The sequence below is a fragment of the Oncorhynchus masou genome, chromosome 29 (assembly GCF_036934945.1).
Source record: "Oncorhynchus masou masou isolate Uvic2021 chromosome 29, UVic_Omas_1.1, whole genome shotgun sequence".
NCBI lineage: Eukaryota > Metazoa > Chordata > Actinopteri > Salmoniformes > Salmonidae > Oncorhynchus > Oncorhynchus masou.
The window spans coordinates 82,740,892-82,768,818 of NC_088240.1; the positions used below are offsets into that span (position 1 = coordinate 82,740,892).

Consider the following 27,927-nt stretch of genomic DNA (forward strand, 5'->3'; position numbering starts at 1 on the left):
ACCATTTATTTGACTTTTATTCTCTAGAGGTGTTTACTTACCACCAGGGCTCAGTCCATGACAGATGACATCTCAATTGGAATCATCATTTAATTCCGCAAACTCCTTCAAATTGACGTGACATTTTATAACACAAATATCCATGCAATCAATATCGATCGGTTTCATAAATGAGTCTGAATGTCCTACTGTAGGGCAGGCAGGCTATTATCGTAAATCGGTTAAATTAACCATGGCATCAACTGGCGAAAATCAGATTATTGAGAAGTCAAACTGTACACTCGTTTTACCTCTACCGGCATGACACCGGTTGACCGCGGCAGATTGTGTTTCTTATCGCAAGACGACCGAACTCGCGCAAACTCCACCGTTTGGGGCCGCGGGAGTAGAAAACGAGTGCACTCATTTACACTGGACTCCACCCCTCTACGTAACACGTAGCCAATAGCAGTTTACGCCACTTTAGCGGGAGAATTCTTCTCTGAAGAGTTGTGTATCATTGTTTTCTTCTAACTAACTGTATAGCAGAGGCTTGCTTGACTAAACAGGTATGTATTAAACACACATTTATGCCTTGTGTTATCTTTCCAACATATTGTCACAAGCTAGTTGGTTATTATAGACGATGAGATGAAAATGTTGAAGTGTTCTGCACTAATTTGGCCTTACTAGCTACACTAACAGTTAACGTAATGTATCTATCTGAACAAACAATGACGTGTATAAACTCATCATTGGTATAAACCCATACATCTCATTGATCTGAACTAACTATTCAAGGGCCATGTTCACTGAATGGAAGTAATATATAGCTATGTTATGTAAATCTGTTATTTAACTAGCTGCCTTTTACTAATCAGCTGCTTACTAGAACATTGATTAGCAAGTTAGCTAGCTGAATAATGTGTTACAGTAGGGAACAAAAGCCTCCATACCCAGGACCACTAGTGCTTGTTCTCCAGGGGGCTCAGGGTTGGCTACCCATAAGCCCTCTTATAGATGTGAAATGATTCAATCAAATATTACAAACACCCCCTCACTCACAGACAGGATGCGTCGCTCAGGGGCCCCCAGCCAGGTCTTTGGTAACATGGCGAAGAAGCCCCGGTTCGTCCCTCCTGGAACCTCACTGGCTGGTCCTCCTGATCCCCCTGTGGGTACTCTGCTTGAACCGGAGCCTCTGGCCCCTAAACTTGCCCCGGGGAACGTGCTCTACAAGGTGAACACACGGTCCACTTCACTGTCATTCTTAGCCACAAATGTGACCCCTATTACTATTGTAGTAATTAAGTAACTAAACATAGGAGTCGTATTGGAGCTACTTCTCTCTCTAGCCGATGTGAGTAAGACCTTTAACAAATTAACATTCACAAGGCCGCAGGGCCAGACAGATTACCAGGACGCGTACTCAGAGCATGCACTGACCAGCTGGGAAGTGTCTAAACTGACATTTTCAACTTCTTCCTGACCCAGTCTGTAATACCAACATGTTTCAAGCAGACCACCATAGACCCTCTGCCCAAGAACACCAAGGTAACCTATCTAAATGACTATTGCCATGTAGTATCTGTAGTCATGAAATGCTATGAAAGGCTGGTCATGACTCACATCAACACCATCATCCCAGACACCCTGGATCCACTCCAGTTTGCATACATCCACAACAGATCCACAGAGGACACAATCTGTATTGCACTCCACACTGCCCTCACCCACTGTCCTCACCCACTTGGACAAAAGGAACACCTACGTGAGAAGGCTGTTCATTGACTACATCTCAGTGTTTAACAACATAGTGCCCTCCATGCTCATCTCTAAGGTAAGGACCCTGGGACTGAACATCTCCCTCTGCAACTGGATCCAGAACTTCCAGTCAGGGTGCCCCCAGGTGGTGAGGGTAGGCAACAACGACATAACGGTGATAGGCCTGATCACCGACAACAATGAGACATCCTATAGGGAGGAGGTCAGAGACAACAACCTCTCCCTCAATGTCAGCAAGACAAAGGAGCCGATGGTAGACAACAGGAAACGGAGGGCAGAGCACACCCACATTCATATCGACAGGGCTGTAGTGGAGGGGCTGCATCACCGCTTGGTATGGCAACTGCTTGGCATCCGACCGCATGGCACTACAGAGGGTAGTGCGTACGACCCAGTACATCACTGGGCCAAGCTCACTGCCATCAAGGACCTCTATGCCAGGCGGTGCCAGAGGAAGGCCCTAAAAATGTTCAGACTCCAGCCACCCAAATCATTGACTTTTCTCTCTGCTACCGTACGGCAAGCACTACCAATGCACCAACAGGACCCTGAATAGCTTCTAGCCCCAAGCCATAAGACTGCTAAATAGTTTGTTTAAAAAAACAATTCAATGGTTTACATTTACATTGTAGTCATTTAGTAGACACTCTTATCCAGAGCTACTTACTTAGTGCATCCATCTTCAGATAGCTAGGTGGAACAACCACACATCTCTGTCATAGTAAGTACATTTTTCCTGAAAGTAGCTATCAGCAAAGTCAGAGCTAGTAAGGGGGTGTTAGTTAACAAATTGCTTTTTTGTCAACTTCTCGTTACTCATTGTGTATCTATTATTTTATCATTATGTGTTTTTTCTATTATTTCTCTGTTGTGAAGTAAGTAAGCATTTCACTGTTCGTCCAGACCTGTTGTTTACGAAGCATATGACAAATAACATTTGAATTTATTTGACATTATCCAAAAGTGTGTAAAGGGTTTCACTCACTGCGACATGTGGACCTTCTCAGACCTATCTAACAGTTCTCCTTCCTTGCAGGTCCAGAGGAGCCTCTCAGCCCCTGCACCGCCCCTTGCCCTGCCTGTGAAGGCCTTCAGCCTGGCTAAGAGCAGCCCCCAAGCCCCAGGCCTGTCCAGAGCTCTAGCCAGGGTGCTAAGTGCAGCAGACAGTAAGAAGAACGAGCTAGAGCCTGAAGACCCTTCCTTTACAGAGGAGAACACTGGAGACCCAGCTGGTGAGTCAGACATGGGAGGTGGGTTGTGGTGGTGGCACAGTAAACGTTGCCATTGAAACCAGGTATTCCTGGTGTAGATCTAATGCATTTAAATGTGGAGCAGTACTTCTGGTAAGCTTTGGATTTACTCTCTGTATGTCAAAAGCAGAAATCCTGGTGGTGAAAATCACAGATTTATAAAGCAACAAAGTTACTACAAACCAACGATGATGGTAAGAATAGTCAGGAACATTTTGTGTGCCATAAGAAATGCAGTATATTAACTATGTAGCATATATTGTTTACATTTCACTGCTGTTGCTAAAGATGTTCTGAAACATTGTTTGAGAGATGCTGGGATTTTGTATAGGTTAACGATTGAGTTTAAGGCCCAAAAAGGTGAGGCACGGGTAGGAACTGTATTTTTCAATTAAGAACATACAGTGCCTTCAGAAAGTATTCGGACCCCTTGACTTTTTCTGCACTTTGTTACGTTACAGCCTTATTCTAAAATGGATGAAATAAAAACAAATCCTCAGCAATCTACACACAATACCCCATAATGACAAACCAAGAACAGGTTTTTCAAACATTTTCTAAATTTATACAAAATGTAAAATTGATACCTTATTTACTTAAGTATTCAGACCCCTATGAGATTCAAAATTGAGCCCAGGTGCATCCTGTTTCCATTGAGCATCCTTGGGATGTTTCTACAACTTGGAGTCCACCTGGGGTAAATTCAGTTGTTTGGACATGATTTAGAAAGGCACACACCTGTCTATGTAAGGTCCCACAGTCAAAGGAATTGTCCGTAGAGCTCCGAGAAAGGATTGTGTCGAGGCACAGATCTAGAGAAGGGTACCAAAACATTTCTGCAGCATTGAAGGACCCCAAGTACACAGTGGCCTCCATCATTCTTAAATGGAAGAAGTCTCTGAATGTCCTTGAGTGGCCCAGCCAGAGCCCGGACTTGGACCTAATCGAACATCTCTGGAGAGACCTGAAAATAACTGTACAACAACATTCCCCATCCAACCTGACAGAGCTTGAGAGGATCTGCAGAGAAAAAATACAGGTGTGCCAAACTTGTAGCGTCATACCCAAGAAGACTTGAGGCTGTAATCGCTGCCAAAGGTGCTTCAACAAAGTACTGAGTAAAGGGTCTGAATACTTATGTAAATGTAATATTTCAGTAAAGGAAATATCTAAATGAGCAAACATTTCTAAAAACCTGTTTTTGCTTTGTCATTATGGGGTATTGTGTGTAGATTGATGAGGAGAAAAAGTGATTTAATCAATTTGACTTTAAGGCTGTAACATAACAAAATGTGGAAAAAGTCAAGGGGTCTGAATACTTTCTGAAGGGACTGTACACTTGTTTACAATGACGGCTTAGCAAGAGGCAAAAAGGCTAAACTTTCCAGTTTGAGTGTGTTTTGCAGCGTGTTCCAGTCACTAGCTGCAGCGAACTGAAAAGAGCAGCGACCCAGGGATGTGTGTGCTTTGAGGACCGTTAACAGAATGTGACTGGCAGAACGGGTGCTGTATATATATTTGTATTGTTTTATTTAACCTTTATTTAACTAGTCAGTAAAGAACAAATTCATATTTTACAATGATGGCCTACCCCGGAAAACCCCTCCCCTAACCCTGATGACACTGGACCAATTTGTGCGCCGCCCTATGGGATTCTCGATCACGGCCGGTTGTGATACAGCACGGGATAGAACCTCACCAACCTATGGACCCTGGGACTGAACCCCTCCCTCTGCAACTTAACCACAAAGCACGACAGAGGTTGGTGCGGCAACCCAGTGCATCACTGGGGCCATGCTCCCTACCATCCAGGACCTCTATATCAGAGGAAGGCCTGAAAAATTGCCAAAGACTCCAGCCATCCTAACCATAGACTGTTTACTCTGCTACCGTCTGGCAAACGGTATTGGAGCACCAGCTCTCAGACCCACAGGCTCAGTTAAAAAGCTGTTAATTTTTGTCAGCCTGATTTAGGCCTTAGCCGATACTCGTTGGTGTATTTTAATTATGACTACATATTAAAGGATTTTTAATTTGCAAACCCTCACGTGTGCCTGGACTTGGAATTTTTTATGCCACTTAACACCTATTTGTGGTTAGAATTTTTCCTTGAAACCAAGATCATGTATATGCTGCTTTAGAAAGGAAATGCAGCAAACCGATATCGCATTTCTAAGTTGAGCGACATTTAGTCTATCCATTTAGGGCTGGCAGGGATTTATTTGATGCTTGGGCTTCAGTGACACAAACACACACTGAATGAAGCCTAGCCAACTGTAACAAGCCTATGTTTTAATGACAGCAGGTCCAGCATTATGCAAATGAGCGTGGGTAGTGCAGCGGCAGCGCGAGGCAGATTAGAGCTGTGCCTGGGATCAGTGAGCACACGCGCTCTGTCCCCCTCCCTCTCAGAGCAACTAGTGCCTCTGTCTGTCTCTCCTTTCTCCGCTTGTCCTCTCTCTTTAGCTTTTCACTAGTTTTCCCTCATTCTGTTGTTCCCGTCGGCGGATGATTCGTGTGTTTCTCTTTGAGAAGCAGCTCTGATTTTCCTTTGTGTAAAAAAAAAAAAAATCGCGCATTCGCACGGACTCGCGCTGCGCGCACACCTCTCCGGTTAAACCAGCGCCGTTTCCTCTTTTCTAGTTACACGGAAATAAGAATAAAGAAAATGCATCTTTACAATTTCATCGGCATTTCCCTATGTAAGCACACACATTCCCCCCGTATGTTAGTATTTGGTGTATAGCAGTTAGAACGAGCGCTGGTTTGAGGTTTAGAGAGACCGGGCTGTAAGTAGGTCGGGCTGGGTTTAAGCGGCTTTAGCCTGCGTCAGCCTAAGCTGGGAGGAATTCACCCAAAGCCCTCCGCGGTAGGCGGGGGCCTAAACGAGGCTGGCCTAGTTAAGCCTGATTCTTATTGTTGCCCGTGTGTGTTGTGTAACACAGAGCAGAGAAGACCTCGGATGAGAGAGAGTGCATGCAGTTAGACAGAGACTGTTTGATTGAGAATCCATGAAGGGGGAGAAAGAAGAGGGACAAGGAAGAGAGTGAGTGAGAGTTAAACCAGTATTAGCCTGAGCCTCATCACAGAACAGAAAGAAAGGGGAGGTTGAGAACCAGACCAAATCTCAAAAGAAGGAGAGGAAAAGAAGTGAGATATTGTTTTGAGTTAGTGCTGGTGTCTAGGCCTGGCTCGGTCCAGTCTGGTTCCCTGGGCTATGTTCTAAGATGGCGTCTGGGTCCGTCTACATGTCGTCCAGTATGGTGGGTAAGGCTCGCTCCTCCAACTTCACCCTGTCTGAGAAACTGGACCTGCTGAAGCTGGTCCGCCCACACATTCTCATCCTGGAGGAGCACACCAACAAGCATGCTGTCATCGTGGACAAGAACAAGTGCTGGGACACAGTGTCTGAGCAGTACAACGTCCTGGGGGGGGACAGGCCCCCCCGCACTGCCCAGGGCCTACGCACCCTCTACAAGAGGCTGAAGGAGTCGGCCAAACAGGAAGTGATGCAACGGAGACACGCCCAGCCAGAGTACAGAGGAAGTATATCTGAACCAACCAGGAGAGTGATGGAGATGATACCTCACCTTTTCCATCACGGAGCTATTCACCATGATAAAGACCCAGCGACGATGCACAGGTGAGACACACACACACACAGTCTGCTCTATACAGCTCTGAGAGGGGAGGGGCTGCTCTGCTAGAGAGGGGAGTGGCTGCTCTGTAGAGCTCTACTAGTAATTAGAGGGGAGGGGCTGCTCTGTAGAGCTCTACTAGTAATTAGAGGGGAGGGCTGCTCTGTAGATCTATACTAGTAACTAGAGGGGAGGGGCTGCTCTACTAGAGAGGGGAGGGGCTGCTCTGTAGAGCTATACTAGTAACTAGAGGGGAAGGGCTGCTCTACTAGAGAGGGGAGGGGCTACTCTGTAGAGCTCTACTAGTAACGAGAGGGGAGGGGCTGCTCTACTAGAGAGGGGAGGGTCTGCTCTGTAGAGCTCTACTAGTAATTAGAGGGGAGGGGCTGCTCTGTAGAGCTCTACTAGTAATTAGAGGGGAGGGCTGCTCTGTAGAGCTCTACTAGTAATTAGAGGGGAGGGGAGTGGCTGCTCTGTAGAGCTCTAGTAACTAGAGAGGAAAGGGCTGCTCTACTAGAGAGGGGAGGGGCTGCTCTGTAGAGCTATACTAGTAACTAGAGGGGAAGGGCTGCTCTACTAGAGAGGGGAGGGGCTGCTCTGCTAGAGAGGGGAGTGGCTGCTCTACTAGAGGAGCTGCACTGTAGAGCTCTACTAGAGGGGAGGAGCTGCTCTGTAGAGTTCTACTAGTAACTAGAGGGGAGGGGCTGCTCTGTAGAGCTACTAAAAACTAGAGGGGAGGGGCTGCTCTGTAGATCTATACTAGTAACTAGAGGGAGGGGCTGCTCTACTAGAGAGGGGAGGGGCTGATCTGTAGAGCTCGTCTAGTAATTGGAGTGGAGGGCCTGCTCTGTATATCTATACTAGTAACTAGAGGGGAGGGGCTGCTCTACTAGAGAGGGGAGGGGCTGCTCTGTAGAGCTATACTAGTAACTAGAGGGGAAGGGCTGCTCTACTAGAGAGGGGAGGGGCTGCTCTGTAGAGCTATACTAGTAACTAGAGGGGAAGGGCTGCTCTACTAGAGAGGGGAGGGGCTGCTCTGTAGAGCTCTACTAGAGAGGGGAGGGTCTGCTCTGTAGAGCTCTACTAGTAATTAGAGGGAGGGCTGCCCTGTAGAGCTCTACTAGTAATAGATGGGAGGGGAGTGGCTGCTCTGTAGAGCTCTAGTAACTAGAGAGGGAAGGGCTGCTCTACTAGATAGGGGAGGGGCTGCTCTGTAGAGCTCTACTAGTAACTAGAGGGGAGGGGCTGCTCTACGAGAGAGGGCAGGGGCTGCTCTAGAGCTCTATTAGTAACGAGAGGGGAGGGGCTGCTCTGTAGAGCTCTACTAGTAACAAGCGAGGGGCTGCTCTGTAGAGCTTTACGAGTAACAAGAGAGGGGAGGGGCTGCTCTGTAGAGCTTTACTAGTAATTAGAGGAGAGGGGCTGCTCTGTAGAGCTCTACTAGTAATTAGAGGGGAGGGGAGTGGCTGCTCTGTAGAGCTCTAGTAACTAGAGGAGAGGGAATGCTGCTCTACTAGATAGGGGAGGGGCTGCTCTAGAGCTCTACTAGTAACGAGAGGGGAGGGGCTGCTCTAGAGCTCTACTAGTAACAAGAGAGGGGCTGCTCTGTAGAGCTCTACTAGTAACAAGAGAGGGGCTGCTCTGTAGAGCTTTACTAGTAATTAGAGGAGAGGGGCTGCTCTGTAGAGCTCTACTAGTAATTAGAGGGGAGGGGCTGCTCTGTAGAGCTCTACTAGTAATTAGAGGGGAGGGCTGCTCTGTAGATCTATACTAGTAATTAGAGGGGAGGGGAGTGGCTGCTCTGTAGAGCTCTAGTAACTAGAGGAGAGGGCAGGCTGCTCTACTAGATAGGGGAGGGGCTGCTCTAGAGCTCTACTAGTAACGAGAGGGGAGGGGCTGCTCTACTAGAGAGGGGAGGGGCTGCTCTGTAGAGCTCTACTAGTAATTAGAGGGGAGGGGCTGCTCTGTAGAGCTTTACTAGTAATTAGAGGAGAGGGGCTGCTCTGTAGAGCTCTACTAGTAATTAGAGGGGAGGGGAGTGGCTGCTCTGTAGAGCTCTAGTAACTAGAGGAGAGGGAAGGCTGCTCTACTAGATAGGGGAGGGGCTGCTCTAGAGCTCTACTAGTAACGAGAGGGGAGGGGCTGCTCTGTAGAACTCTACTAGTAATTAGAGGGGAGGGACTGCTCTGTCGAGCTCTACTAGTAATTAGAGGGGAAGGGCTGCTCTGTAGAACTCTACTAGTAATTAGAGGGGAGGGACTGCCCTCTAGAGCTCTACTAGTAATTAGAGGAGAGGGGCTGCTCTGTAGAGCTCTACTAGTAATTACAGGGGTAATAACAACCTCAATCAGTTTACACGCACACATACACACTCCTCATGCTCACACTTTTGACCTCAACAGCCTAAATTCGTCAGGGCATGGATTGACAAATCTGGTCAATTCACATTTTAAACGTAGGAGAGATATTAGCCCACAGTAGGAGAATGCATTCTTTAGCAAAGTATGAGATGGTCATGAAAAGGGTTTTAAGAAGAATGTTTTTGACCATCCCGAAGACTGGTTGTGTTTCTACACAGCCGGTCTTCTACACCTGCATTGCTTGCTGTTTGGGGTTTTAGGCTGGGTTTCTGTACAGCACTTTGACATCGGCTGATGTAAAAAGGGCTTTATAAATACATTTGATTGATTGAATACTCTCAATACCCCCACCTAGTGCCACTTTTACATGTATGGCTGTAGTAATAAAGCTGTATTCTATTCCATATTGTTTCTGTAGGGTGATGTATAATGATACAGTAATAGAGCTGTATTATTCTGTTTATCTGCAGGGTGATGTATAAGCATGACTCTCCCATGGAGCAACCTGGCAGCAGCTCCTCCCTCCCAGACTACCCATCAAACCCCGTCACCCACCACCTGGACCAGGATGTGGTCAGGCTGGACCAGGACCTGGACGTGAAGCCTCCGCCAGACCTGACCATCCTCTCCACCCGTGTGGGGGTGGTGCTAGGAGGAGAGGGGGCGGAGGAGGAAGATGAGGATTTGGGCAGTGTCCATGGTTATGACGGCTCCCTCTCTCCCTGCCCATCCTCTGTCGTCCTGCCCCTCTCCACCTCACCCGTTCCACTGCAACGTGACCTTTACCCTCATGACCACTACCCCCGCTGTGACCCTGACAGGCTCCGTCCCCTTCAGCTGGCCAAGGAGGAACACGAGCAGGTCATGACCAATCACAGAAAGATGGGCGTATACCTGGAGGAGAAGAGGGAGGGGCTAAAGAGGAAGCAGGAACTGGAGGAGGAGCTTCTGAGAGCAAAAATCAAAGTAGAGAAACTGAGGGCAGCCAGGCTGAGACATGGACTACCACTGCCCCTATAACTAACACACCCATGGTCTGACTGGACTGACCATATGGAACTCAGGAGGATGCTCTGAACTGTTTCTATGTCTGTGTTTAGCGTGTGGAAGAGGGGTTTGGCCTGAGAAATCATGTTGGTGTGATGAACAGTGAGTTTGAGGGAGGATTTAAAGGTCCAATGCAGCCTTCTCAATCTCAAATCATTTCTGGGTAAAAATGAATAACATTACTGTGATTGTTTTCTATTAAAATACTCAAAAAGAGACAAAAATAGATTCTTGGCGAAGTTCAATTTCTCAAGTAAGAATTTTGCTCGGATTGTCTGCAAGTGGTCTGAGTGGGGAGGGGGAAACTGATAACAAACTGTTATTGGAAGAACGGTTTGGATCTCTCTTTCTTACTGGTCTATTAACACATTTATGGTGATGTCACCAGGCAGGCCAAAACTCCATCCCACCAAAACAGGCTGATATTTCAGCCAATCTTTTCAAATCAAATCAAATTTATTTATATAGCCCTTCTTACATCAGCTGATATCTCAAAGTGCTGTACAGAAACCCAGCCTAAAACCCCAAACAGCAAGCAATGCAGGTGTAGAAGCACGGTGGTTAGGAAAAACTCCCTAGAAAGGCCAAAACCTAGGATGAAACCTAGAGAGGAACCAGGCTATGTGGGGTGGCCAGTCCTCTTCTGGCTGTGCCGGGTGGAGATTATAACAGAACATGGCCAAGATGTTCAAATGTTCATAAATGACCAGCATGGTCAAATAATAATAAGGCAGAACAGTTGAAACTGGAGCAGCAGCATGGCCAGGTGGACTGGGGACAGCAAGGTGTCATCATGTCAGGTAGTCCTGAGGTATGGTCCTAGGGCTCAGATCCTCAGAGAGAGAGAGAAAGAAAGAGAGAATTAGAGAGAGCACACTTAAATTCACCAAATAGGACAGGAGAAGTACTCCAGATATAACAAACTGACCCTAGCCCCCCGACACATAAACTACTGCAGCATAAATACTGGAGGCTGAGACAGGAGGGGTCAGGAGACACTGTGGCCCCATCCAAGGACACCCCTGGACAGGGCCAAACAGGAAGGATATAACCCCACCCACTTTGCCAAAGCACAGCCCCCACACCGCTAGAGGGATATCTTCAACCACCAACTTACCATCCTGAGACAAGGCCGAGTATAGCCCACAAAGATCTCCGCCACGGCACAACCCAAGGGGGGGGGCGCCAACCCAGACAAGAAGATCACATCAGTGACTCAACCCACTCAAGTGACGCACCCCTCCTAGGGACGGTATGAAAGAGCCCCAGTAAGCCAGTAACCCAGTGACTCAGCCCCTGTAACAGGGATGGAGGCAGAGAATCCAAGTGGAAAGAGGGGAACCGGCCAGGCAGAGACAGCAAGGGCGGTTCGTTGCTCCAGAGCCTTTCCGTTCACCTTCCCACTCCTGCGTCTCTTACATGGGTAGGCAGACCATTCCATAAAAATGGAGCTCTATAGGAGAAAGCCCTGCCTCCAGCTGTTTGCTTAGAAATTCTAGGGACAATTAGGAGGCCTACGTCTTGTGACCGTAGCGTACTTGTAGGTATGTAAGGCAGGACCAAATCAGAGAGATAGGTAGGAGCAAGCCTATGTAATGCTTTGTAGGTTAGCAGTAAAACCTTGAAATCAGCCCTTGCCTTGACAGGAAGCCAGTGTAGGGAGGCTAGCACCGGTGTAATATGATCACATTTTTTGGTTCTAGTCAGGATTCTAGCAGCGTATTTAGTACTAACTGAAGTTTATTTAGTGCTGTATCCGGGTAGCCGGAAAGTAGAGCATTGCAGTAGTCTAACCTAGAAGTGACAAAAGCATGGATGAATTTTTCTGCATCATTTTTGGACAGAAAGTTTCTGATTTTTGCAATGTTACGTAGATGGAAAAAAGCTGTCCTTGAAATGGTCTTGATATGTTCTTCAAAAGAGAGATCAGGGTCCAGAGTAACGCCGAGGTCCTTCACAGTTTTATTTGAGACGACTGTACAACCATTAAGATTAATTGTCAGATTCATCAGAAGATCTCTTTGTTTCTTGGGACCTAGAACAAGCATCTCTGTTTTGTCCGAGTTTAAAAGTAGAAAGTTTGCAGCCATCCTCTTCCTTATGTCTGAAACACATGCTTCTAGCGAGGGCAATTTTGGGGCTTCACCATGTTTCATTGAAATGTACAGCTGTGTGTCATCCGCATAGCAGTGAAAGTTAACATTATGTTTTCGAATGACATCCCCAAGAGGTAAAATATATAGTGAAAACAATAATGGTCCTAAAACGGAACCTTGAGGAACACTGAAATTTACAGTTGGTTTGTCAGAGGACAAACCATTCACAGAGACAAACTGATATCTTTCTGACAGATAAGATCTAAACCAGGCCAGACTACACTTGTTGTGTAGACAAATTTGGGTTTCCAATCACTCCAAAAGAATGTGGTGATCGATGGTATCAAAAGCAGCACTAAGGTCTAGGAGCACGAGGACGGATGCAGAGCTTCGGGCTGATGCCATTAAAAGGTCATTTACCACCTTCACAAGTGCAGTCTCAGTGCTATGATGGGGTCTAAAACCAGACTGGAGCATTTCATATACATTGTTTGTCTTCTGGATGGCAGTGAGTTGCTGCGCAACAGCGTTTTCTAAAATGTCTAAGATTTGATTTAGGCCGATAGTTTTTTTTATATTTTCTGGGTCAAGGTTTGGCTTTTTCAAGAGGGGCTTTATTACTGCCACTTTTAGTGAGTTTGGTTCACATCCGTTGGATAGAGAGACGTTTATTATGTTCAACATAGGAGGGCCAAGCACAGGAAGCAGCTCTTTCAGTAGTTTAGTTGGAAAAGGGTCCAGTATGCAGCTTGAAGGTTTAGAGGCCATGATTATTTTCATCATTGTGTCAAGAGATATAGTACTAAAACACTTGAGTCTCTCTCTTGATCCTAGGTCCTGGGAGAGTTGTGCAGACTCAGGACAACTGAGCTTTGAAGGAATGCGCAGATTTAAAGAGGAGTCCGTAATTTGCTTTCTAATAATCATGATCTTTTCCTCAAAGAAGTTCTTGAATTTATCACTGCTGAAGTGAAAGCCATTCTCTCTTGGGGAATGCTGCTTTTTAGTGAGCTTTGCGACAGTATCAAAAAGGAATATCGGATTGTTCTTATTTTCCTCAATTAAGTTGAAAAAATAGGATGATCGAGCAGCAGTAAGGGCTCTTCGGTACTGCACGGTACTGTCTTTCCAAGCTAGACGGAAGACTTCCAGTTTGGTGTGGCGCCATTTCCATTCCAATTTTCTGGAAGCTTCCTTCAGAGCTCGGGTATTTTCTGTGTACCAGGGAGCTAGTTTCTTATGAGAAATGTTTTTAGGGGTGCAACTGCATCTAGGGTATTGCGCAAGGTTAAAACTTTTCAAACATCTCTTACGCTAAAAAGGCATTATCACAGTTTTCACCATTTCACAGTATTCCAATCTCATAGTGTGGATATATACAGTACCAGTCAAAAGTTTGGACACATCTACTAATTCAATTGTGCTATTTTCTACATTGTGAAGACATCAAAACTATGAAATAACACATATTGAATCCAAAAAAAACAACACATTTTGCGGCAAAAAAGTGTTCAACAAATCAAAATATATTTTATATTCATTGAAGTAGCCACCCTTTTGTCTTGATGACATTTTTTCATACTCTTGGCATTATCTCAACCAGCTTCATGAGGAATGCTTTTCCAACAGTCTTGAAGGAGTTCCCACAAATGCTGACCACTTGTTGGCTGCTTTTCTTCCACTCTGAAGTCCAACTCATCCCAAACCATCTCAATTGGGTTGAGGTCGGGTGATAGTGGAGGCCAGGTCAGCTGATGCTGCACTATCTCTCTCCTTCTTGGTCAAATAGCCTTTACACAGCCTGGAGGTGTGTTTTAGGTCATTGTTCTGTTGAAATACTAATGATAGTACCACTAAGCGCAGATGGGATGGCGTATCGCTGCAGAATGCTGTGGTAACTATGCTGGTTATGGGTGTCTCGAACTCTAAATTAATCACAGATAGTGTCATGAGCAAAGCACCATCACACCTCCTCCTCCATGCTTCACGGTGGAAACCACATGCGGAGATCATCCATTCACCTACTCTGTGTCTCACAAAGACATGGCGGTTGGAACCAAAAATCTCACATTTAGACTCTTCAGACCAAAGGACAAATTTCCACCCATCTAATGTCCATTGTCGTGTTTCTTGACCCAAAAAAAGTATCTTCTTATTGGTGTCCTTTAGTCGTGGTTTCTTTGCAGCAATTAGACCATGAAGGCCTGATTCACGCAGTCTCCTCTGAACAGTTGATATTGAGATGTCTGTTACTTGAACTCTGAAGCATTTATTTGGGCTTCAATTTCTGAGACTGGTAACTCTAATGAACTTATCCTCTGCAGCAGAGGTAACCCTGGGTCTTCATTTCCTGTGGCGGTCCTCATTAGAGCCAGTTTCATCATAGTGCTTGATGGTTTTTGCGACTGCACTTAAAGAAACTTTTAAAAGTTCTTAATGTTCCCTATTGACTGACCTTCATGTCTTAAAGTAATGATGGACTGTCATTTCTCTTTGCTTATTTGAGCTGTTCTTGCCATAATATGGACTTGGTCTTTTACCAAATAGGGATATCTTCTGTATACCACCCCTACCTTGTTATAACACAACTGATTAGCTCAAACTCAATAAGAAGGAAATAAATGTTTTAATAAGGCATACCTGTTAATGGAAATGCTTTCCAGGTGACTACCTCATGAAGCTGGTTGAGAGAATGCCAGGTGTGTGCGAAGCTGTCATCAAGGCAAAGGGTGGCTACTTTTGAAGAACCGAAAATATATTTTGATTTGTTTAACACTTTTTTTGGTTACTACATGATTCGGTATGTGTTATTTCATAGTTTTAATGTCTTCGCTATTATTCTACAATGTAGAAAATAGTACAAAGAAAGAAAAACCATTGAATGAGTAGGTGTGTCCAAACTTTTGACTGGTACTGTATATAAAACACAGGAAAATCTAGTTTTGCACTGGGCCTTTTGAACAGTGTATTTGCGTAAGGAAGTGTGTGTTTTGAGTGAGGATTTAAACGGTGTGTTTGCGTGTGGGACAGTGTGTGTGTGGTGACTACGGTTGAGTTATGACTCTGGAGATAAAAACAATACAGATCTCTGCTTTTGTCAGACGAGAGGCGCTACTATCACTGGTTTTGGGTACTAACGGGTACTATTTTGACTGGTTTCATTTGGTTCAAAATCCTGTGTTGCTTTACCATACCAAGGTGATAGGTGATGAGGAGGGGTTTAGAAGGGGGTGTTGCTGTTACAGTGATGTGATGTTCAGTGTTTGTTGTTCAGATCTGTGGTTCATTATTTTCTATTAAAATTGTTTTTCTAGTTTGGTTTTGTACTTTATCATCTTCCTCTTCCCTTCTCCAACCTCCCCTTCTCTATCCCTCTCTCTTCTCTTCCATTCTCCAACCTCCCCTTCTCTATCCCTCTCTCTTCTCTTCCCTTCTCCAACCTCCCCTTCTCTATCCCTCTCTCTTCCCTTCTCCAACCTCCCCTTCTCTATCCCTCTCTCTTCTCTTCCCTTCTCTAACCTCCCCTTCTCTATCCCTCTTCCCTTCTCCAACCTCCCCTTCTCTATCCCTCTCTCTTCCATTCTCCAACCTCCCCTTCTCTATCTCTCTTCCCTTCTCCAACCTCCCCTTCTCTATCCCTCTCTCTTCCATTCTCCAACCTCCCCTTCTCTATCCCTCTTCCCTTCTCCAACCTCCCCTTCTCTATCCCTCTCTCTTCCATTCTCCAACCTCCCCTTCTCTATCTCTCTTCCCTTCTCCAACCTCCCCTTCTCTATCCCTCTTCCCTTCTCCAACCTCCCCTTCTCTATCCCTCTCTCTTCCATTCTCCAACCTCCCCTTCTCTATCCCTCTCTTCCCTTCTCCAACCTCCCCTTCTCTATCCCTCTTCCCTTCTCCAACCTCCCCTTCTCTATCCCTCTCTCTTCCATTCTCCAACCTCCCCTTCTCTATCCCTCTCTCTTCCCTTCTCCAACCTCCCCTTCTCTATCCCTCTCTCTTCCCTTCTCCAACCTCCCCTTCTCTATCCCTCTCTCTTCCATTCTCCAACCTCCCCTTCTCTATCCCTCTCTCTTCCATTCTCCAACCTCCCCTTCTCTGTCCCTCTCTCTTCCCCTCTTCTTTAGCCCCTCAGCCCCATATATCTCTCCTCACCTTTCCCCTTCGGTCTGGACTCAATACGAAGTTATCTTCACTGTAAGCCTGCTACCTGTAAGAGTGAATGTTTAATTCAGACCCTGTCTGCAGGTAACTGTTACACTAGTGAAGAAGTGAGGTAAAGCACAGATGCAGTGATGCTAAACTACAGTGACTATACAGTCCTAATATGGTAATGCTAGAGGAAACTGGATTAAATGTTTTTCTGTACGGCAAGGGAGAACCTCTTTCGAGATAAATATAGTGAAATGGCTTGGACAGCCTTTTGCAGCCCAGGGCTGATGTCTCATCCTGGGCATGGCACTGTAGGAAAGTCTCAGGCTGCAAGTAGGGTGGAGGCCTCAGTGAAGTAGCAACCTCAACTGGTGAACATGTGAACTGGCACTCAGCAGATCTTGCTTAAAACCTTAGTGAATCATAATTTGACATTTGTGTACACACGCAATTCACACGTTTCTAAATTGTATTTTGCTGCTGTCAATAACATAATTGAAAACAAATGTATTTTAAAGAGCAATTCAAAGCCTTGGTTCAGGGTGTAGTATTTTATTATTAGGAGCCCCATTAGCTACTGCTGAAACAGCAGATACTCTTCCTGGTGTCCACACAAAACATCAAACATGACATAATACTGAACATCAATGGACAGAACTACATACATTTAAAATAGGAATTCACGCTTTCATACCTGCTTTAGCTTATATAAAAGACCAATCAGGATCTTGTGCTGAAAAAGAGTTGAGCTACTTGTCTCCACTGGTATTTGTTCCAGTATATTTAGAGTTTGCAGGCGGCTGCTTGTGTGAGCAGTAATGTGTGTGTTAATGCTCTGATTATTAGTGTTGATGTTTTCTGGGTTTCAGATTTCAGATGTTCTTCACAGAGTCCGGCAGGAGGCTGTGGTCCAGGTGTGTTCGGGGCAGGGTCTGGTAGCGGTGCTGGTTCTGACGGGCCGCGGTACTTCAGTGTGATGTGGTGTAAGGCCAGCGGGAGGAAACACAAACGCTGGCAGGGAGATGCTGTCCTGGTGACACGAGGGCGCACCGCCACGCTTAAAGACACGGAGGGCAAGGACATCGGCAAGGGTGAGTGTGTGAACATTTTAGGTTTCCCCAAACACAGATTTAACATAGTCCTCGACTAAAAATCATGCTCAATGGAGAATTCTGATTTGAAAGTGGTTTTAGTCCACAACTAGGGCTACTCTGTGGCCAGGAGAGTGGCCCTGAGAGGGTTAATTTCCGAGTGCATCGGAGAGTGATACAGATTGTGTGTGTAGGTAGTGGCTATAAGGTATCAGAGCTGGCATCGCTGGGTGAAGGAGAGACCTTGATGATAGGAGCTAAACAGGTGGAGGTGATGGGACTCATATCAGAGCTGGACTACAATAAGGGCCGCTGTTTCCTTGACGTCCATGTGGAGAAGGAGGGGCCTAAGATATCAGCTCCTCCCCCCTCACGACGCCCAGCTTCCAAACCGTTCTGCCGTCCGACGCTATTGGGAGGAGAGACTGATAGGGGAGTGGCCAAGCCTCAGGAGGAGGGGCCCTGTAAACCACGCCATGACCCTCTAGCACCAGGTAAATACACAGACATACAGTACACTCTCTCTCTCTCATCACACACACACATAAAGTTACACATTCTCACACACTTCAAACACACCACACTCATCATCTCTCTAATGGTGTGTGTAGGAGCCATTGTTATGCCCCGGCCCTCAACCAATCACCAGTGGGCGTATAACAAGGCAGGCCTCCCACTGGTGGATGTGGTGGTTGACCCCTACTTGACCACTCATCTCCGACCCCACCAGCGAGACGGTCTGCTGTTCCTCTACGAGTGTGTCATGGGGATGAGGTAATAGGAGATGTGTGTCTGTTCATGATGAATCCTCTGATCACTCCAAAGTATATGTTGTGTTCCACAAGGCTCTGTGCTGGGGCTGCTATTTATTTACTTTGATTGAATGTGTGTGTGTGTGTGTGTGTGTGTGTGTGTGGTGTGTGTGTGTGTCAGGGCTACATGTAGGTACGGTGCTATCCTGGCAGATGAGATGGGTCTGGGTAAGACCCTCCAGAGCGTGGCTTTGACATGGACGCTGCTAAAGCAGGGCCCGTACGGCGGGAAGCCGGTTGCTAAGCTTGTGCTGGTGGTTGCCCCTGGCAGCCTGGTGCAGAACTGGGGGGCGGAGTTTAAGAAGTGGCTTGGCCGTGAGAGGATCAACGTCTACACTGTTAACCAGGTAGGGGTGTGTTTGATCAGCGTCTACACTGTTAACCAGGTAGGGGTGTGTTTGATCAGCGTCTACACTGTTAACCAGGTAGAGGTGTGTTTGATCAGCGTCTACACTGTTAACCAGGTAGGGGTGTGTTTGATCAGCGTCTACACTGTTAACCAGGTAGGGGTGTGTTTGATCAGCGTCTACACTGTTAACCAGGTAGAGGTGTGTTTGATCAGCGTCTACACTGTTAACCAGGTAGGGGTGTGTTTGATCAGCGTCTACACTATTAACCAGGTAGGGGTGTGTTTGATCAGTGTCTACACTGTTAACCAGGTAGGGGTGTGTTTGGAGGAGGAGGAAAAGGGGGAGTGTGTTTCCCTGTAGTGCTGTTTCTGATCCATATGGTGATGTGTGTGTGTGTTCCGTGTTGTGTTGGTCATCAGGACCACAGGGTGGAGCTGTTTGCAGCGTCTCCTCTCCACAGTGTATTAGTGATCAGCTATGAGATGCTGCTTCGTTCTCTGGAAGTGGTGAGTTGGTTCACAGCAGCTTATCTAACAGGGGTGGGAAGTACCACTGTTACAACACTGTTGAATTACACCTCAACTCCTAAATGACACAGATTAGGAGTACGGTGGATCAGACACTCATTGGACATTATAACGTTGTGTGTGTGTGTGTGTGTGTGTGTGTGTGTGTGTGTGTGTGTGTGTGTGTTGTGTAGGTACAGAAGCTGGAGTTTGGGCTGGTGATCTGTGATGAGGGTCACAGGTTGAAGAACAGCAGCATCAAGACTTCCTCTGCCCTCAGCGGTCTCAGCTGTACACGCAGAGTTATTCTGACAGGTACACACACAGCCCTCTGTTTTATTGACCTTTTACTTTCTCCTGGTATTTTCTCATTTATTGTGTTTGCTGTACTGTAGGTACTCCTGTCCAGAATGACCTGCAGGAGTTCTATGCCATCATAGAGTTTGTGAACCCGGGCATTCTGGGGTCGTCTGCTGCCTACAGGAAGGTGTACGAGGAGCCAATCCTCCGCTCCCGACAGCCCATCTGCACTGAGGTAATTTAACCATCTACACTCTCTATATCTGTCTCTATACCTCTACACTATCTCTCTATTGTACGCTCACAACAGCCCTCCTACACTGAGGTGCTGTCTGCATCTCTATCTCTGTCTCTATACCTCTACACTATCTCTCTATTGTATGCTCACAACAGCCCTCCTACACTGAGGTACTGTCTGCATCTCTATCTCTGTCTCTATACCTCAACACTATCTCTCTATTGTACGCTCACAACAGCCCTCCTGCACTGAGGTACTGTCCCCATCTCTATCTCTGTCTCTACACTATCTCTCTATTGTACGCTCACAACAGCCCTCCTGCACTGAGGTACTGTCTGCATCTCTATCTCTGTCTCTATACCTCTACACTATCTCTCTATTGTATGCTCACAACAGCCCTCCTACACTGAGGTACTGTCTGCATCTCTATCTCTGTCTCTATACCTCTACACTATCTCTCTATTGTACGCTCACAACAGCCCTCCTGCACTGAGGTACTGTCTGCATCTCTATCTCTGTCTCTATACCTCTACACTATCTCTCTATTGTATGCTCACAACAGCCCTCCTACACTGAGGTACTGTCTGCATCTCTATCTCTGTCTCTATACCTCTACACTATCTCTCTATTGTACGCTCACAACAGCCCTCCTGCACTGAGGTACTGTCCCCATCTCTATCTCTGTCTCTACACTATCTCTCTATTGTACGCTCACGACAGCCCTCCTGCACTGAGGTACTGTCCCCATCTCTATCTCTGTCTCTACACTATCTCTCTATTGTACGCTCACAACAGCCCTCCTGCACTGAGGTACTGTCTGCATCTCTATCTCTGTCTCTATACCTCTACACTATCTCTCTATTGTACGCTCACAACAGCCCTCCTACACTGAGGTACTGTCTGCATCTCTATCTCTGTGCCTCTACACTATCTCTCTATTGTACGCTCACAACAGCCCTCCTGCACTGAGGTACTGTCTGCATCTCTATCTCTGTCTCTATACCTCTACACTATCTTTCTATTGTACGCTCCCGACAGCCCTCCTGCACTGAGGTACTGTCTGCATCTCTATCTCTGTCTCTATACCTCTACACTATCTCTCTATTGTACGCTCACAACAGCCCTCCTGCACTGAGGTACTGTCCCCATCTCTATCTCTGTCTCTACACTATCTCTCTATTGTACGCTCACAACAGCCCTCCTGCACTGAGGTACTGTCTGCATCTCTATCTCTGTCTCTATACCTCTACACTATCTCTCTATTGTACTCTCCCGACAGCCCTCCTGCACTGAGGTACTGTCTGCATCTCTATCTCTGTCTCTATACCTCTACACTATCTCTCTATTGTACGCTCACAACAGCCCTCCTGCACTGAGGTACTGTCCCCATCTCTATCTCTGTCTCTACACTATCTCTCTATTGTACGCTCACAACAGCCCTCCTGCACTGAGGTACTGTCTGCATCTCTATCTCTGTCTCTATACCTCTACACTATCTCTCTATTGTACGCTCACAACAGCCCTCCTGCACTGAGGTACTGTCTGCATCTCTATCTCTGTCTCTATACCTCTACACTATCTTTCTATTGTACGCTCCCGACAGCCCTCCTGCACTGAGGTACTGTCTGCATCTCTATCTCTGTCTCTATACCTCTACACTATCTCTCTATTGTACGCTCCCAACAGCCCTCCTGCACTGAGGTACTGTCCCCATCTCTTTCTCTCCCTTCATTCCTTCTCTATATCTCTCCCTGTAGGAGGAGAGAGTTTTGGGGGAGGAGCGAGCGGCTGAGCTCTCTCGTCTGACTGGTCTGTTTATTCTGAGGCGGACCCAAGAGATCATCAACCGTTACCTCCCACCACGTCTTGATTGGACAGTGTTCTGTAGCCCCTCCCCCTTGCAGCGGGAGCTGTACCAGGTTCTCCTCTCGCACCGTGTCATCCGAGCCTGTCTACAGGGGTCGACACAGACTCACACACACCTCGCCTGCATCACCGCCCTGAAAAAGCTCTGCAACCACCCAGGACTGCTCTACTCCACTGTACAGGTATGACACATAAAGACACAATGATGATGACAACAATGATGATGATTGTGTGTGTGTTCCAGGAGCGTTCTGATGGCGGCTCAGCAGAGGGTTCTCTGTATGAAGGGCTAAGAGGTGTCTTTCCAGAGTCTTACTCTTCTGGGGGCTTCAGTACAGCTGACTCAGGGAAACTACTGGTCCTGTCTGACCTACTGACCACTATTCACCACCTCAGCCCTACTGACAGGTAGGTGTGTGTGTCTGTGTGTGCGTGTTAGTATGAAGTGTGTCCAGGGATCCAGGCACACTTGGTTTGTTGACACCATAGGGATCCTATTAACCCTCATGAACCATCAAAGTTCCAGAATGGAGTGAAAATGGCAGCCATATTGGCCAGGGAGAAATCCAAACCTGTCTAATTGGAATGAATGACCATAGAGGCAGAATCCAGATGTTTCTTATAGAGGAAAATAAAAGCAAAGCATGTGATATCAGAAATTGTGTAATAGATTTGTCAATTGTCAACCTAAAATATTGTCATATAATTATAAATACAATTTATATGGATTTTATACACATTTTCTTTATAAATAGCCGTTGAAATATATGTAAACAGACCATAAATGTCAACATTTTTCTTGGAAAGCTGTTATATGTTGCATTTACAACTTGTCTCAGTCCCATCATCAACTGATTGACTGTGTTGTTTCAATGGAATGTTGGCAGTTAATTAGAAACATTTCTATAATCATTCCTCTAAAACTGGCTGGCTTAAAATGCATTACTTTATACAATATCTTATCACAGCACAATATCTTATCACAGAACTCCCTGACCAACATGGCTGATCTTTAGACCATCATAAGAAGGTTCATGTCCAGTCTAGTATTCTAATTCTATGGTTGACCCACTCATACTCTGACACATAACCGTGAGATGATCTTGACCACCTTGTAGTCATAGCAGATAATATTCTAATCTTTGGTGACTTTAATATTCACATGGAAAAGTCCACAGACCCACTCCAAAAGGCTTTCGGAGCCATCATCGACTCAGTGGGTTTTGTCCAACATGTCTCTGGACCCACTCACTGTCACAGTCATACGCTGGACCTAGTTTTGTCCCATGGAATAAATGTTGTGGATCTTAATGTTTTTCCTCATAATCCAGGACTATCGGACCACCATTTTATTACGTTTGCAATTGCAACAAATAATCTGCTCAGACCCCAACCAAGGAACATCAAAAGTCGTGCTATAAATTCACAGACAACACAAAGATTCCTTGATGTCCTTCCAGATTCCCTCTGTCTACCCAATGACACCAGAGGACAAAAATCAGTTAACCACCTAACTGAGGAACTCAATTTAACCTTGCGCAATACCCTAGATGCAGTTGCACCCCTAAAAACTAAAAACATTTCTCATAAGAAACTAGCTCCCTGGTACACAGAAAATACCCGAGCTCTGAAGCAAGCTTCCAGAAAATTGGAACGGAAATGGCGCCACACCAAACTGGAAGTCTTCCGTCTAGCTTGGAAAGACAGTACCGTGCAGTACCGAAGAGCCCTTACTGCTGCTCGATCATCCTATTTTTCTAACTTAATTGAGGACAATAAGAACAATCCAAAATTCCTTTTTGATACGGTCGCAAAGCTAACTAAAAAGCAGCATTCCCCAAGAGAGGATGACTTTCACTTTAGCAGTGATAAATTCATGAACTTCTTTGAGGAAAAATTATGATTATTAGAAAGCAAATTACAGACTCCTCCTTAAATCTGCGTATTCCTTCAAAGCTCAGTTGTCCTGAGTCTGCACAACTCTGCGTGGACCTAGGATCAAGAGAGACGCTCAAGTGTTTTAGTACTATATCTCTTGACACAATGATGAAAATAATCATGGCCTCTAAACCTTCAAGCTGCTTACTGGACCCTATTCCAACTAAACTACTGAAAGAGCTGCTTCCTGTGCTTGGCCCTCCTATGTTGAACATAATAAACGGCTCTCTATCCACCGGATGTGTACCAAACTCACTAAAAGTGGCAGTAATAAAGCCTCTCTTGAAAAAGCCAAACCTTGACCCAGAAAATATAAAAAACTATCGGCCTATATCGAATCTTCCATTCCTCTCAAAAATCTTAGAAAAGGCTGTTGCTCAGCAACTCACTGCCTTCCTGAAGACAAACAATGTATATGAAATGCTTCAGTCTGGTTTTAGACCCCATCATAGCACTGAGACGGCACTTGTGAAGGTGGTAAATGACATTTTAATGGCATCGGACCGAGGCTCTGCATCTGTCCTCGTGCTCCTAGACCTTAGTGCTGCTTTTGATACCATCGATCACCACATTCTTTTGGAGAGATTGGAAACCCAAATTGGTCTACACGGTCAAGTTCTGGCCTGGTTTAGATCTTATCTGTCGGAAAGATATCAGTTTGTCTCTGTGGATGGTTTGTCCTCTGACAAATCAACTGTAAATTTCGGTGTTCCTCAAGGTTCCGTTTTAGGACCGCTGTTGTTTTCACTATATATTTTACCTCTTGGGGATGTTATTCGAAAACATAATGTTAACTTTCACTGCTATGCGGATGATACACAGCTGTACATTTCAATGAAACATGGTGAAGCCCCAAAATTGCCCTCGCTAGAAGCATGTGTTTCAGACATAAGGAAGTGGATGGCAGCAAACTTTCTACTTTTAAACTCGGATAAAACAGAGATGCTTGTTCTAGGTCCCAAGAAACAAAGAGATCTTCTGTTGAATCTGACAATTAATCTTAATGGTTGTACAGTCATCTCAAATAAAACTGTGAAGGACCTCGGCGTTACTCTGGACCCTGATCTCTCTTTTGAAGAACATATCAAGACCATTTCAAGGACAGCTTTTTTCCATCTACGTAACATTGCAAAAATCAGAAACTTTCTGTCCAAAAATGATGCAGAAAAATTAATCCATGCTTTTGTCACTTCTAGGTTAGACTACTGCAATGCTCTACTTTCCGGCTACCCGGATAAAGCACTAAATAAACTTCAGTTAGTGCTAAATACGGCTGCTAGAATCCTGACTAGAACCAAAAATTTGATCATATTACTCCAGTGCTAGCCTCCCTACACTGGCTTCCTGTCAAAGCAAGGGCTGATTTCAAGGTTTTACTGCTAACCTACAAAGCATTGCATGGGCTTGCTCCTACCTATCTCTCTGATTTGGTCCTGCCGTACATACCTACACGTACGCTACGGTCACAAGACGCAGGCCTCCTAATTGTCCCTAGAATTTCTAAGCAAACAGCTGGAGGCAGGGCTTTCTCCTGTAGAGCTCCATTTTTATGGAACGGTCTGCCTACCCATGTCAGAGACGCAAACTCGGTCTCAACCTTTAAGTCTTTACTGAAGACTCATCTCTTCAGTGGGTCATATGATTGAGTGTAGTCTGGCCCAGGAGTGGGAAGGTGAACGGAAAGGCTCTGGAGCAACGAACCACCCTTGCTGTCTCTGCCTGGCCGGTTCCCCTCTTTCCACTGGGATTCTCTGCCTCTAACCCTATTACAGGGGCTGAGTCACTGGCTTGCTGGGGCTCTCTCATGCCGTCCCTGAGGGGGTGCGTCACCTGAGTGGGTTGATTCACTGATGTGGTCATCCTGTCTGGGTTGGCGCCCCCCTTGGGTTGTGCCGTGGCGGAGATCTTTGCGGGCTATACTCAGCTTTGTCTCAGGATGGTAAGTTGGTGGTTGAATATATCCCTCCAGTGGTGTGGGGGCTGTGCTTTGGCATAGTGGGTGGGGTTATATCCTTCCTGTTTGGCCCTGTCCGGGGGTGTCCTCGGGTGGGGCCACAGTGTCTCCTGACCCCTCCTGTCTCAGCCTTCAGTATTTATGCTGCAGTAGTTTATGTGTCGGGGGCTGGGGTCAGTTTGTTATATCTGGAGTACTTCTCCTGTCCAATTCGGTGTCCTGTGTGAATCTAAGTGTGCGTTCTCTAATTCTCTCCTTCTCTCTCTCGGAGGACCTGAGCCCTAGGACCATGCCCCAGGACTACCTGACATGATGACTCCTTGCTGTCCCCAGTCCACCTGGCCGTGCTGCTGCTCCAGTTTCAACTGAACCGCGGCCCTAGGACCATGCCCCAGGACTACTTGACATGATGACTCCTTGCTGTCCCCAGTCCACCTGGCCGTGCTGCTGCTCCAGTTTCAACTGTTCTGCCTTATTATTATTCGACCATGCTGGTCATTTATGAACATTTGAACATCTTGGCCATGTTCTGTTATAATCTCTACCCGGCACAGCCAGAAGAGGACTGGCCACCCCACATAGCCTGGTTCCTCTCTAGGTTTCTTCCTAGGTTTTGGCTTTTCTAGGGAGTTTTTCCTAGCCACCGTGCTTCTACACCTGCATTGCTTGCTGTTTGGGGTTTTAGGCTGGGTTTCTGTACAGCACTTTGAGATATCAGCTGATGTACGAAGGGCTATATAAATAAATTTGATTTGATTTGATTTGATTTGATCCTGTATGTGTGAATATGTGTGTGTGTACAGGGTGGTGTTGGTGTCCAACTACACTCAGACGTTAGACCTACTCCAGGACCTGTGTGTCCACCTGGGCTACACCTACTGTCGCCTGGACGGCAACACCCCCACCATCCAGAGGCAGCGATTGGTGGACAACTTCAACAGCCCTCACTCCGCCCACTTCCTCTTCCTCCTGAGTTCTAAAGCCGGAGGGGTGGGGCTTAACCTGATCGGCGCCTCCCACCTGGTCCTATACGACATCGACTGGAACCCTGCCAACGATATACAGGTACACACACACACTCACTCACCAGCATTAGTGTATGTTTCGTTCACATCTGAAACACACATTTACACGTTACTGGTCGGTCAGTACCTGCTATGCTCTTGGAGGAGTGAGGATGAGGAAGAGGCCTTCCTCCTGATGTGATAGTTGGGCTGATGTGTGTGTCTGTCCCCCTCCAGGCAATGTCACGAGTGTGGAGAGACGGACAGAAGAAGACTGTTCACATCTACCGCCTGCTCACTGCAGGTACCATAGAGGAGCGTATCTTCCAGAGGCAGGTGTCCAAACAGGGCCTTTCTGGGACAGTGGTGGACTTGGGGAAAGGGGCGGAGCACACCAGCTTCTCCTCCAATGAGCTGCGAGATCTCTTCAGCCTGACGGACACACCCTGTCTCACTCACGACCTGCTACACTGCAGCTGCAGTATGGACGGAACAGCCCCGGGTAATATATATATATATATATATATATAAAATCACTCCCGTTGTCTGCTTGTGTTTTTATTTCATGTGTTTCTTTGTGTGTATTATAGAAGAAGGAGAGGATGAGGCACCTGCGTCTGATAGGCCGTGCCAGCTGGGTCGTCAAGGTGACCGTGGTAGGGCAGGGCAGAAGCATCTGAGCATGTCAGAGCTGATACAGTGGAGACACTTCGCAGGGGACACACACACCTTCAGAGATGCTTACCTGGACCATGCACGAACCCACATCTCCTTCGCCTTCCAGTCCACCATCTCACACACCACTCAGTAACACACACACACACACACACACACAGGCTTTCCACAAATGACCTCATGCAGAGACCAAAGAAGTGTCCCTTTCTGAGAAACATTGGACTGTGTTATTCTTTCTTTATATTCTCTACTGTTTTTACAGTTTGATAGAAGAGAACGTGTAAATTATGGAATAAACTGCTACGTTATACTGCGTATTCCGTCTTTTTTTCTGTTGCAGAAATAACAAGATGAAATCAAATGTTATTTGTCACATACACATGGTTAGCAGATGTTAATGGTCACATACACATGGTTAGCAGATGTTAATGGTCACATACACATGGTTAGCAGATGTTAATGGTCACATACGCATGGTTAGCAGATGTTAATGGTCACATACACATGGTTAGCAGATGTTAATGGTCACATACACATGGTTAGCAGATGTTAATGGTCACATATACATGGTTAGCAGATGTTAATGGTCACATACACATGGTTAGCAGATGTTATTGGTCACATGAATGAGTGATGGTGCAGAACGGCATCGAGTACAGTGTATATACATATGAGATAAGTAATGTAGGATATGTAAACATATAAAAGTGGCATTGTTTAAAGTGGCTAGTGATACACGTATTACATAAAGATGGCAAGATGCAGTAGATGGTATAGAGTACAGTACATACATATGAGATGAGTAATGTAGGGTATGTAAACATTATATTAAGTGGAATTGTTTAAAGTGGCTAGTGATACATTTTTTACATAAATGTTTCCATTATTA

The 27,927-nt window shown here is 46.1% G+C and overlaps 2 protein-coding genes across 2 annotated transcripts; both read left to right on the forward strand.

Annotated features, from left to right (window-relative positions):
• The first annotated feature begins 469 nt into the window (after positions 1–469).
• On the forward strand, positions 470–27,348 carry LOC135520782 (DNA repair and recombination protein RAD54B-like). The gene is made up of 15 exons (XM_064946566.1): positions 470–548; positions 1,047–1,219; positions 2,801–2,996; positions 17,174–17,395; positions 17,590–17,889; positions 18,007–18,169; positions 18,329–18,554; positions 18,977–19,063; positions 19,258–19,378; positions 19,459–19,598; positions 21,359–21,649; positions 21,712–21,875; positions 26,163–26,424; positions 26,601–26,865; positions 26,954–27,348. Exons 2-15 carry the CDS (start codon positions 1,052–1,054, stop codon positions 27,172–27,174), a joined length of 2,826 nt encoding a protein of 941 aa, XP_064802638.1. The 5' UTR covers positions 470–548; positions 1,047–1,051; the 3' UTR covers positions 27,175–27,348.
• On the forward strand, positions 5,630–10,553 carry LOC135520781 (fibrinogen silencer-binding protein-like). Its single transcript, XM_064946565.1, has 2 exons — positions 5,630–6,657; positions 9,483–10,553. Exons 1-2 carry the CDS (start codon positions 6,242–6,244, stop codon positions 10,030–10,032), a joined length of 966 nt encoding a protein of 321 aa, XP_064802637.1. The 5' UTR covers positions 5,630–6,241; the 3' UTR covers positions 10,033–10,553.
• Positions 27,349–27,927: the final 579 nt, after the last annotated feature.

Bases quoted from the DNA above. Each gene is read 5' to 3' on its own strand.
- LOC135520782 (XM_064946566.1), top strand. From the start codon at position 1,052: ATGCGTCGCTCAGGGGCCCCCAGCCAGGTCTTTGGTAACATGGCGAAG. The intron at 19,599-21,358 runs GTAATTTAACCA...CTCTCCCTGTAG, and splicing joins GACAGCCCATCTGCACTGAG to GAGGAGAGAGTTTTGGGGGA. The intron at 21,650-21,711 runs GTATGACACATA...TGTGTGTTCCAG, and splicing joins TGCTCTACTCCACTGTACAG to GAGCGTTCTGATGGCGGCTC.
- LOC135520781 (XM_064946565.1), top strand. From the start codon at position 6,242: ATGGCGTCTGGGTCCGTCTACATGTCGTCCAGTATGGTGGGTAAGGCT. The intron at 6,658-9,482 runs GTGAGACACACA...GTTTATCTGCAG, and splicing joins GACCCAGCGACGATGCACAG to GGTGATGTATAAGCATGACT.